At 37.3% G+C, this 12,137-nt stretch overlaps 1 protein-coding gene across 1 annotated transcript in view; it reads right to left on the bottom strand.

Annotated features, from left to right (window-relative positions):
- PRIM2 (DNA primase subunit 2) overlaps positions 1-12,137 on the bottom strand; it is a 142,201-nt gene that overhangs the window by 108,419 nt on the left and 21,645 nt on the right. The window contains exons 4-5 of the mRNA XM_045070415.1: positions 7,383-7,455; positions 1,980-2,165 (exon numbers count right to left, since the gene is read on the bottom strand). Of these exons, the coding sequence (XP_044926350.1) occupies positions 1,980-2,165; positions 7,383-7,455 (259 nt within the window). The remainder of the gene's footprint in view (positions 1-1,979; positions 2,166-7,382; positions 7,456-12,137) is intronic.

Consider the following 12,137-nt stretch of genomic DNA (forward strand, 5'->3'; position numbering starts at 1 on the left):
ATTGTAATACTTTCAAAGAATATGCAACTAATCCAAGTATTTTCAAAAGTTACTGTAAACCTGGAAAAATTAACATAATAAAATGCTGACTTTTAAAAGGGGGGGGGGACCACATTGATTTGGCTAGCTATCTACACTAGAGAGAAAGGCTAACTAGTGACAAATAATTAGTTCTGAATGGGGAATTGGCAAGTAAATTTTTCTGTATTTTTCACATTTTCCATAATCAAAATATTACCTTAAAAATAAAATAACTATATAATAGAGGTCTAAGGAATATTATTCAGAATTGTGTTTAAAGAAAACTATTAAATGATAAATTTAAGAGTCTGTGGATAATTATCAATTGACAATTAAAAAAACTAAGGGATGCCTGGGTGGCTCAGTCATTAAGTGTCTGCCTTCAGCTTAGGTCTGATCCCATGGTCCTGGGAGATCGAGGGAGCCCCACGTCAGGCTCCCTGCTCGGTAGAGAGCCTGCCTCTCCCTCTTCCTCTCCCACTCCCACTCTCCCTGTCTGTGTTCCCTCTCTCACTCTCTCTGTCAAAAAATAAAATTAAATTAAAAAACACACACACACACACAAAACCCGTAAAAATTGAGTTTTTTGTAATATATTAAAAGAATCTGAACTTGTTAAAAAATATAAAGCTAGAATGTGTTATAAACTGAACTGTATCCTCCTTAGAGTCATGTGTTGAAGCCCTAACAACTCATGTGACTATATTTGGAGACAGAGCACTGGAAAAGGTAATTAAGAGAGAGAGGCAAACCAAAAAGCAGACTTTTAACTGCAGAGAACAAATGGTTGGCGGGGGGGGATGGGTGACACAGGTGATGCGGATTATGGAGGTACACTTGTGATGAGCACCAGGTGATGTATGAAGTGTTGACTCACTATATCGTACACCTGAGACGAGTATTACACTGTATGTCAACTTAAAGTTAAATAAGAACTTTAAAAAAAAATTAAAATGAGGTAATTAAGGAAGGCTACATAAGGTTGTAAGGGTGGGACTCTAACCCAATATGACTGGTGTCCTTATAAAAAAAGGGAGAAATATCAGAGAACTGAACACATAGAGAAAGGGCCATAAGAGGACAGACCAAGAAGAGAGCTAGCTAGCTGGAAGCCAAGGAAAAAGGCTTAAGGAGAAACCAAATCTGCCAACACCTTGATCTGAGACTTCCAGTTTTCAAAACTGTGAAAAAATAAGTTCCTGTTATTTAAGGCACTCGGTCTGTGGTATTTTGTTATAGCAGCTCTAGCAAACTAATAGAAGAAATAATTAAGTATCATTATAAAATTTAGTTGGTAAATACTCTTTGTTCTATAATTTATCTTTTCTAGGAAGAAGCAAACCAAGAAATAAGCATTTAAAAACTTGACTCATGGCACAGAAGGTACAAAAAAAAATTTCCAAAATAAAATGTTAATAGCTAGTACCACTACAGAGAAATAAGGAATAGGAATGGAAACCTGAATACTATGCATAGATGGAAAAACAGCTCTCAAGTTCCTAGTGATGTCTATCTAAAAATGCTCAATGACAGAATCTGTATAACACAATACAAAACAGCTAAAATTGTTTTATTTGTTCTCAATATCTCCTCAGCCTGAAAATAACACTATGTAAGCATGTTATATCCACACATACTATCTTAAAACTCAGAACCCAGTTTCAGTGTGATAATGACCTGGCTGTATACCTACAATGAATCACACCCTTCTTAAAGCATTATTAGACATCTTACATTGCTGTTTCATTCTTAACTCTTCGAATTAAACTTTCTCAATCTTTTGTTTAGCATCTATTAGATTAATACAGGAGTTTCTTTTTACCTGAATGAAATTGTAGACACATTTATCTTTCAGAATTTTAAACTACATCTCAGAGTTATTTTAAAAATAGACAAGAGACCTTTAGTTTTCAAACCAAATCAAAATTTCAGTTACCACTCTGATTTTTCAAAACTACCTTGTCTGGGTCCATCTTTCCTCGGATAAATTCTTGCTTCCAGAACTGCAATGCCTGTTCCAGTGTTAAACCAATGCCCTTCAGGAAGAGGCCATACTGCATCCGGCCTCCATGACGAAGATGGTGATTTTCCCGCAAGGCTTTATGTAACTGACGCATGCAAGGTGGGAAGGATCTGGTAGAAAGCTACAAGACAAAAAAGTTTTTTGTTAGGTGGAAGATTTACCAGGTCTCTCACAATATCTGTTACAAATCCAATCTAATTTGCAAATTATAAATTCATTCTTATTAGAGTAAAAACAAAAACGATAAGGAAGTATTATTTACTGTAATTACAGACTAACTGTTCTCTTAATATTTTTATACTGATTACATGCTGAGATGACAATAAGTGGGATATACTGGGTTGAATAAAATGTATATTAAAATGTATTTCACTTATTTATTTTTAACTTTTAATTAAACTTCTTGAGATAACTAGATTCACATGCAGTTGTAAGAAAATAATACAAAGAAGTAACAGGCACCCAGTTTCCCCCAGAGGTAATATCTAGCAAAACTATTATCACAACCAAGAAACTGACATTGATATAATCCACTAGTCTTAGAGATCTTAGCCCCTACTACTCTCTAACACTGGGTAACCACTAATCTGTTCTTCATCTCTCTAATTTTGTCATTTCAAGAGTGTATTATATAGTATATAATATTTTGGCTTTTTTACTCAGCATAATTCCCACAAAATTCATCTAAATTGTTGCAAGTATCAAGCATCCATTCCTTTTTTTATTGCTGGATAATATTCCATGGTAGGGATGTACCACAAATTGCTTAGCTATTCACTTGTTAAAGGAGCTAGGTTGCTTTGAGCTCAGGGCTATTCCAAATTAATGAATGTATAGGTTTTTATATGAATATGAAATTTCATTTCCCTGGGATAAATGTGCAAAAACACAATTGCTGAATCACAGATGAAATTTTAGAATAATCTAAATACAAAGTAGAACACAAAAGTAAGAGAAATCATTCTCAAAAGGTAAGTTCAAAAAAATGTATTAAAGAAATCATTAGTAAAAAAGAACAACTTTTCCATTTATGGTTTCAGCTGCATTCTCTTTACTTTCTCAATATCCTTCTTCCAAGACTTAAATTCTCACCCCCTCATGTAATCCTTGGCAAGTTCAACTTTGCCAAAGTGGGAGCAGGTCTCACTTTGTTTCTCTTTGCTGCTCCCTGCAGAGGACATTCAGTTTTTTCAACCTCTCATATTAACAACTTTGAAATTCTTCTATCCCCAACCTAGTCCAGTCAGGCCTCTATCCTGCCTTGCCAGGACTACAGTTTTCATGCCTTCCTTCTTGTTCCTTCATACTATTACCGAATTATTTTTCTTAAACTTTGTTCCAATCCAAAAACACCACTGAAATTTAACATCCTTAGTAGGAACAGGCAAGGTTCTGTCAATGTCTGTAACTAACTACTTTTCAATTATATGTAACAGAACAAACAGGTATTGGGTGGTTTGGGAAATAAGAAGAGTAGCATGTAATTTTCCCCTTTACTTCACTTAAGTGAAATAAAAGGAAACAGTCACTACTATACAAGTTAACTCTCATAAATCAATTATAATGGGAGCTCTAACAAAGGCATAAATCAAGTGCCATGGAAGCACTGTGAGGGGTTAAAAAGGCCAGTATGCTACTATGCCAATATAAAGCCTTTACTCCAGTCAGCTAGATTATTCCATGATCACACAGTCATGTTTTGTACCTTCTCACTTTTGTCACTCCATTGACCCTGCCTGGGATACTACCCCTTCTCCTCCCCAGGCCATCTAGTCAAAGCCAAACCATTTGTTAAGACTCAGTTCAACTTCAGCTTCCTTTGGCACAATTCCTTAAATACTTTTTACTCACTCAATCACTAAATATCAACTGAACACTACTCTGTGTATAGCTTTGGGAAACCAGCAGTGCAAGGATCTTACATTCTAATGGGAAAAGACAGACAGTGAACACAGACATAAATAGAGATAATTCCCAAATCCCTGGAAACAGAGTTATGTGATTAAGTATAAAAAAGAGAGGAATGCTTTAATTTAGGTAGCCAATGAAGCCTCTCTGAGGAGACGGAATTGCACTAAGATGTATATTTTAAGTAGGATTCTAGTCAAATGAGATCCAGGTAAAGGAAACAAAAGCTAAGACCTTGAGAAGGAATGAATATGATATGCTCAAGAGATAGCAAGAAGGTCCAGTGGCTGGAACCTGTGAACGGGCCAGAACAGAGAAGAAGTTAGAATATTAACTGTACATGACATTATAGGCCATAGTTATGAGTTTGGATTTTAGTCTAGATGTGATGGAAACTCAATAGAGGGTATGTCAGAAAACTGACATGATCTGAAAACAAAGAGAACTCTGGCTGTTGTATAGTGAACAGACTATATAGAGAAGCTAGGAAGACACTTAAAAGAGACTTTGGAAGTAGCTGAAATAATAGAAATTTAAAACTTAGGGTCTAGGGTTGGCAACAATGGGTCAGAAAAATGATTGTGGATACTGAGCAGACAAAGGAATTATAAGACCAGGTTATGGATGAATTATTAACATGGATATTGCAGAGGCCAGGAACAATAACAAGAGTAGTGCTAGTACAAGAGACCATGCCAGCGTGCTACAGTGGATGAGGGCAGGAGGTGGGGGCACCAGCAACAAGGATAACTATCAGGTGGCATAATGGGATTACAGTGCTTTAAAGGAGCTGGAGCAGGGTGCCTGGGTGGCTCAGTGGGTTACAGCCTCTGCCTTCAGCTCAGGTCATGATCCCAGGGTCCTGGGATTGAGCCCCGCATGGGCTCTCTGCTCAGCAAGGAGCCTGCTTCCCCCCACCTCCGCTTGTGATCTCTGTCTGTCAAATAAATAAATAAATTTTTTATTTTTTTATTTTTTTGTTTAAGATTCTATTTATTTATTTGACAGACAGAGATCACAAGTAGGCAGAGAGGCAGGTAGAGAGAGAGGGGGGAGGAAGAAGGCTCCCTGCTGAGCAGAGAGCCCGATGCGGGGCTCGATCCCAGGACCCTGGGATCATGACCTCAGCTGAAGGCAGAGGCTTTAACTCACTGAGCCATCCAGGCACACCAATAAATACAATCTTTAAAAAAAAAAAAAAAAAAAGGAGCTGGCGCTTTGCCAGTGGAAGGCAGAGAAATGATTTGGAAATAGTAATACAGAACAAGGAAGACATTTATCTCATACCAAATTAAGATGGTGGAGGGCCAGAGTGTGGGTGGGGACAGCCTCCACTTGAGAGGACCACTGGAGGAACAGTGTCATTGAGGGAGTCAGATTTCAGTTAGTAGAAAAATCTAAAAACATTTGAAGAAGAAACTGAGGATATCAAGGGATATGTTAATGAATGAGACAAATATAGTTAGGAAGAGGTCAGATAAAGATGTATCTTTATCAATTTAGCACAGGGTCTCACACAGAAACCTACAGATAGGATTATCATAGCAACTTAAGATAATTTATCATGACATTGCTTATTTATTATTTACTACATTGTCTACACCTCCCTCAAGTAAGGTCCATGAAGGGAGAGGAATTTTTTGTTTCATTCACCTCTGCACCCACAGCACAGTAGCTGGTACATAATTGATGGGCTCAATATATATTCAGCAAATGAATTAATGATTATATTTCTATGCTCTCCCACAGTATCCACTGAAGTTCATAGCTGCTTATGAATGGGAAAACATCTTGATAGAATTAGGAATAAAATTAACTTCTAACCATTCATATAATACAAACATAAATCGTATGGCAGGGAAGAAGTGTTAGTGATAATAACTGTTTGAGAAAAGTAAAGAATGCAGCATCCTTAAGAACAAATTCCAATTCAACTGTACAAAGTGGGCAACTTATTGTTATTTCTAGACATATTAACTGCAAATACTTGATTATAATTTTTCCAAACAGGAAAACAACTTATTCATTCTGGTCTCTAAAAACTCCTGGTCTCTCCCTACTCACCTTTTTCTTGTGTCTAAGCATTAAAATATCAGTATATTTTTAATTTATTGTAAATAATTTGTTAACTATCTAAACAAAGATTATTTATGGCTGGTGCGGTTTCCCTTTTTGGGACAGAGCAGAAATTCTACAATGCATTCAAGAGAAATTCTATAAATTTTAGTCAAGTATGCTACCCTTTCCTTCTACTATAGAACCACAGAGTGAAGATGAAATGAGCTGTCCACTAATCTAGAGGCAATACAAGCACAGGAGCCTATACTCAGTGTTATGAAATGAACTGTAATCTCCCAAAATTCATGTGTGGAAGTCCTAGTCCCAAGATCCCAGAATGTGACTGTATTTGGAGATGAGGTCTTTAAAGAGGTAATTAAAGTTAAATGAGGTCATAGGGTTGGGGCCCTAGTCCAATGTGACTGGTGTCCCAAGAAGAGGAAGAGTTGCCAGGGATCCAGGAGCATGCTGCGAAAAACACGTGAGAACACACGAAGAAGGTGACCATCTAAAATCCAAGGAAAGAGTCCTTGGATGTGCCGACACCTTCATTTCAGGATACTGGCCTCCAGAACTGTGAGAAAATAGAATTCTGTTTTGTAAGGCATCAGTCTGTAGTATTTTGTTATAGCAGCCCTAGCAAACTGATATACTTAGTAATTCCCATTTCTCCTCTTCTCCGTATGTAAGGATGGTAGGTAGGTAGGTAGGTTAGTAGGTAGGTAGGTGGGCATTCACTCATTCACTCAATTTATTTTAAAGTTTATATATTTAAGTAATTTCTACACTTAATGTGGGGCTCAAACACAACCCAGAGATCAAGAGTCACATGCTCTTCCAAAGGAGCCAGCCAGGTACCCCTCAATGTATAAAATATTAAAACATAAACACACAAACACTTTTTAGCTATCATCAATTAAAAGAATTCCCCTTTGAAATAAATGCTTAAAATCTGTTTATCATGGACACCTGCCATGTCTTGGTCAGTTAAGCGTCCAATTCTTGGTTTCAGCTCAAGTCATGGCCTCAGGGTCGTAAGATCAAGCCCCCCATCAGCTCTTCACTGGGCTTGGAGAGCCTGCTTCAGATTCTCTCTCTTCCTCTCCCTCTGCCCTGACCCTGCTTCCCCCTCTTAAAAAAAAAAAAAATTCTATCACAATACAAATAATTTTCTAACTAAGTTTGGTTTTTCTGTAACTAAAAAAAAAAAAAAAAAAATCACATGTATAACAGAGGATCTCCTTTAAAAATGATTGGCAAGCAATGAAATGACAATATCTCCCATCTTCTCACCCCAAAATAATCTCTGAAGAAAATCTGTGCTTCCTCATTGACAAAGGTCTAAGTTTTATTACAAGAATGTGATGCTTACCGAATCAATCTGATCCAAAGAAATCTTCCCAGCATTTTTCTGTGTGCTATAATCTTGACCAGTGTAAGAATGACTAAAATAAAAAGAAAATATTAAAATGGGTTTTGTATGATATATTTTAATCACTTCAAAGGAAATTTATTCTGATACAGATTAAAATCACAGTAAGACATTTTACATATCAATCTTAAACAGAAACACAGCCAAGTGATTTAGAGATATTTAACAGAATACACTTAAATAACTTACCCAAAAGTAATACAAAAATATAGTGACTGTCTGGATCTCCTAATTCCTAGTGTAACATTCTATTTCTATAAGCATAATGCAAACTGTTGTTAAAGCTCAAATCTCTACTACTGATCCCTTATTAATAGCATGGCAGCATAGCAAAGAATAAACCGGAGCTTAAATGAGGAACCATCACTTACTAACATAGGTCCTTCAGTAAGTTCTGTAAACTCTCTCTATCCCAAGTTATAATAATTTGGTATTTGGTAATTATTTGGTAAATAATCTGTCAAATGGAGACAATAATGCCTGTTTTGCAGTCTTGATAAGAAGTCTAGCCTGCAATAATTTTTTTTTTTTAAGATTATTTATTTGAGAGAGAGAGAAAGCACGTGTGAGCACAGGGAAGGGGCAGAGGGAGAGACTGACTCTCAAGCAGATTCTGCACGGGGCACGGAGCCCACGAAGGGCTGGATCTCATGACCCAGAGATCAAGACCTGAGCCAAAATCAAGAGTCCGAAGCTTAACCAAGTGCACCACCCAGGCACCCCTGAACTAATTTCTGTTCAAGGACCTGACATATGGCAATCACTGTTTAGCAAAGCAAGTGACATCTGAATAGCACTTTTCACGGGTAGAGACTTTATCTATATCCTCTAATTACATCCTCACAATAACCCTGAGAGAGTATGTTTATTTTATATTTGACAAATAAGGAAATGGGGGCTCAGAGGAATTAGAAACTTGTTAGATCAGAAAGGAAGTCAGCAGTGCAGCAGGAACTCCACCTTTTAATTCTCCATTCCAATTCTTCACTATTCCATTCCATCCTCTTTCCTGCAATACATTTCCTGTTGCATTATTTACAAATTAGGAAATACAGCATGGTATATACTATCTAAAGCCATCTACCTTTGCAAATTATCAGCTCCTTGACACAATGCCCACCTCCATCAACCCTGATTCAGAGGCAGATATTCAGGTATGACATAACGAACAACAGCTGCTAGATTACATAGAAAACCACAATCAAACCAAAGTTTATGCAAATCCACAACTAAAGGGAAATTCTGGAGTAAATCATCATTACAATCATAAAGAATTCCAGACTCTCTGCTTAATACTTGCTCAGTACAGATTCTTGCTGAACAATATGCACACTCAAGATACTCTGCAGAAAGGCTACAAATCTTGTAATCAGTCCATCTGCTGATTAAACAATGGGTATGAATTATGGAGCAAAACTAGAGTATATCTTGGGATGCTGAAGTCACTGGTTGGGAGACTGTTCAAAATGCAGGTTTTCCCTCCCAAGAGTCCTCCCTCCATGGGCTAAGAATGGCCTGAGAATTACTCTGAGAGCAGGATGAGCGGAAGGAATGCCAGAGTAGTACAGAATGATCCCATGGCCTAAAACACATCCTCTTGCCCTTGGTATTATTTCTCCCTTCACATATTTTTGACATATTTCTGACAATTATTGTATCATTGGATTCCATCCTTTCCTTTTATCAAAGTAGCAGCATGGCATACAAACCTCATGCTGAATTAAGCCAACAGTTGTCATTTAATGTAAGTATTTTACATTTTAATTCAGAGTCCAACCAGAGAGTTGTTTCAGTAGAATCCCTAGAATAAAGACATCTTTCACTTTCCAACATATCTTACAGTAGAGCAAAGAGGCAGCATGAGGCAATGAAAATAGCAGTAGGCTGGAATCTGAAGATCCATTTTTGTTTTTGTTTTTGAATGTACTGGTTTGGCAAACTAAGGCAAGTCATTTACTAGCCTCATTTGTAAACTGGAACTAATGATGCCAGCACTGCCTAAGTGACAGAAATGCTGGAGAAATGAAATGATATATTCAAAGTGCTAAAGAAAATCAGAAAATCATATTCCAGTCCACAGAGCAACTGCAATCTTGGCCAGGAAGTACAAAAAAGACAGGACAGGGGAGGAAGCAGCATGAGCCTGTGGAGGAGCCATTACTGCTGTGAAAGACCAGGCCACTCTGCTGACCTGGCTTCTCTTCTCCAGCTACAGATTGACCACAATCATCTAAGCTTTTTTTCAGATCAAAAAGCTTAACAAATGCAAATGTTCTCTTACAAACAGCAACATGATGTATAAACATAAGTGTTGTTACTGAGTAAACAGAGACAAAGGAAAATATAGCATACTACAAGAAAGTTCTCGGTCCAGATTATTGCAGGATACAAACAAAAAAAGAAGACATTTAAGAGGACACACCCATGCCTGAATGGCACTGTAAAATGCCTGTCCCTTAATACTTTGATGGCTATGCAAAAGAGCTAAATTCCAAGGGGGAAAAAAAAAAGTTAAAGAGAATGGTAACAATGATTAATGCAAAGGCCTACTGGAGGATATAAATAACTACCGACAATATAAGGAAACTGTATATAGACATCATACTTCTAAAAATATTAATAGAGAGATGGCCACCAGCCAACCCAGTAAGGGCGAGCATGAAACCCATGGGAGCAAAAATGATGCAAATGAAGATGTTAAGCATCAGAATTAGGATTGAGATTTCTCCTCCGCTCATTCATGACCAGAAGGCACATCCCATGATTCGGTTAGGGAGTTGGTCTATCACAGCTATTTAATACATGTCTGAACTAGGAGTGGATAGATGAAACCGAGATGACAGGAAACCTCAGATACAAGAAAGGCAAATCACAAGAAGCACTGTATCCAACACGATGGAGGCAACAAAGAATTAGGAAGAGATTACAGGCAAGAATTTACAAAAATATTTACATTTGAAAAAGCAAGCAGTGTGGAGAATGACTAAAAAGGGTAGGGGCTAGGCAACAGCAATTTAGTTAGAATATTGCATTATTACAGGCAAGAAAGGGTGAGAGGCTGAAGTGATGGCAACAGGTGGAGAAAGGAAGGCAAAGAACGAAGAAAAAAAACAAATAATGCCACCATAATGAATAAAAATCGTTAAGAACAATTCACATTAGCTCATGAAACTGGATCTTGGGGCTTTTACTTGAAGTGTCAAGGGATGTCACTAAATGAGACTTCTAAGAGGTACCCAGGAAAGGTGAGGCACCTTTATACCACATTCAATGTTCAAGTCAACTTTCTATCATCCTACTTCCAAATGAATGCAGCTGCTACACTAATGAACAAAAACATAAATAATGAACTGTCATATTATTTTCTTGATTAAAAAAATAGATCAATTTTATGAATACTTTTTAATCACTGTTTGTGGAAACACAGGCATAGTAATTTTTAACAACAAAAACAATTTCCAGGGGCGCTTGGGTGGCTCAGTGGGTTAAAACCTCTGCCTTCAGCTCAGGTCATGATCCTGGGGCCCTGGGATTGAGCCCCGCATCGGGCTCTCTGCTCGGTGGGGAGCCTAATTCCTCCTCTCTCTCTCTCTCTCTCTCTGCCTGCCTCTCTGCCTGCTTGTGATCTGTCCAATAAATAAATAAAATCTTTTTTTTTTAAAGATTTTATTTATTTGACAGAGAGAGAGATCACAAGTAGGCAGAGAGGCAGGCAGAGAGAGAGAGAGAGGGATGCGGGGCTCAATCCCAGGACCCTGGGATCATGACCTAAGCCAAAGGCAGAAGCTTTAAACCACTGAGCCAACCAGTAGCCCACAAAGTTTAGTTTTTATCATACTCTCTATAGCAGACTTTTCCCACATCCCAGTCATTGTCCTCATCTAATTCTAATTACCAAAAACAAAACAAAAATCCAAACAAACCAAAAAAAACCCCCAAAAGTTTTAAGAGTCCCTTTAGCCACTCAATCATTTATTAAGGATTTCTATGACAACTCAGTCATATTTGAGGAACTTTTCTCCTCCTTATTACCTTGATCGTTAAATAGTAAGAGGTAAGCCCAATTAGTTTTCCAATACAGCTAAAAAATCACAGTAAATAGAAAATTATAAAAATAAGTTTCAAATAAATTAAAAACTCAAAGGTTGAAAAGCCTTTCAAAATATACATAATACATATTTACATGACCAAATTTAAAATGACCCTATTTTAAATCAAATTCACTCAATCCAGCGGGGGTGGGGGGGTGTGGGGTGTGGAAGGATGACTGTCACAGGAAGGTATAATTAATCACATCAACACAGACTGGAGTTTTCCCCAAACACTATACACAACATCTAATTTATAGAATAAAAATACAGTAGATATACATATAGATAAATCTGCAACAGATACATCTGCATATATCTGATCTGCGAATCACGAGTGAAAGGCAGAAACAACAGAAATTCAAGTCCTGTTCAATGCACCACAAATATCAATATGAGCACTTAGGTACTCAACAGGGAACTGTTTCTGAGTACTGAAACTGAGAGCTGAAAACAAAAAGAAGTAGTTACATGAAAGTGGATTTGTGAGTCTCACTGCAAGATTACCGGGTTAAGAAAAAAAAAGGAAAAAAACAGTCGTTTCATGCTGTGGTGTTGATCGTTAGCAGAAGATGAATCATCACACCTCGGCTCCAAGAGTAGTATT

Source organism: Mustela putorius, unplaced genomic scaffold, assembly GCF_011764305.1.
Source record: "Mustela putorius furo isolate JIRA1106 unplaced genomic scaffold, ASM1176430v1.1 tig00003969_pilon_pilon_pilon, whole genome shotgun sequence".
Classification (NCBI taxonomy): Eukaryota; Metazoa; Chordata; class Mammalia; order Carnivora; family Mustelidae; genus Mustela; species Mustela putorius.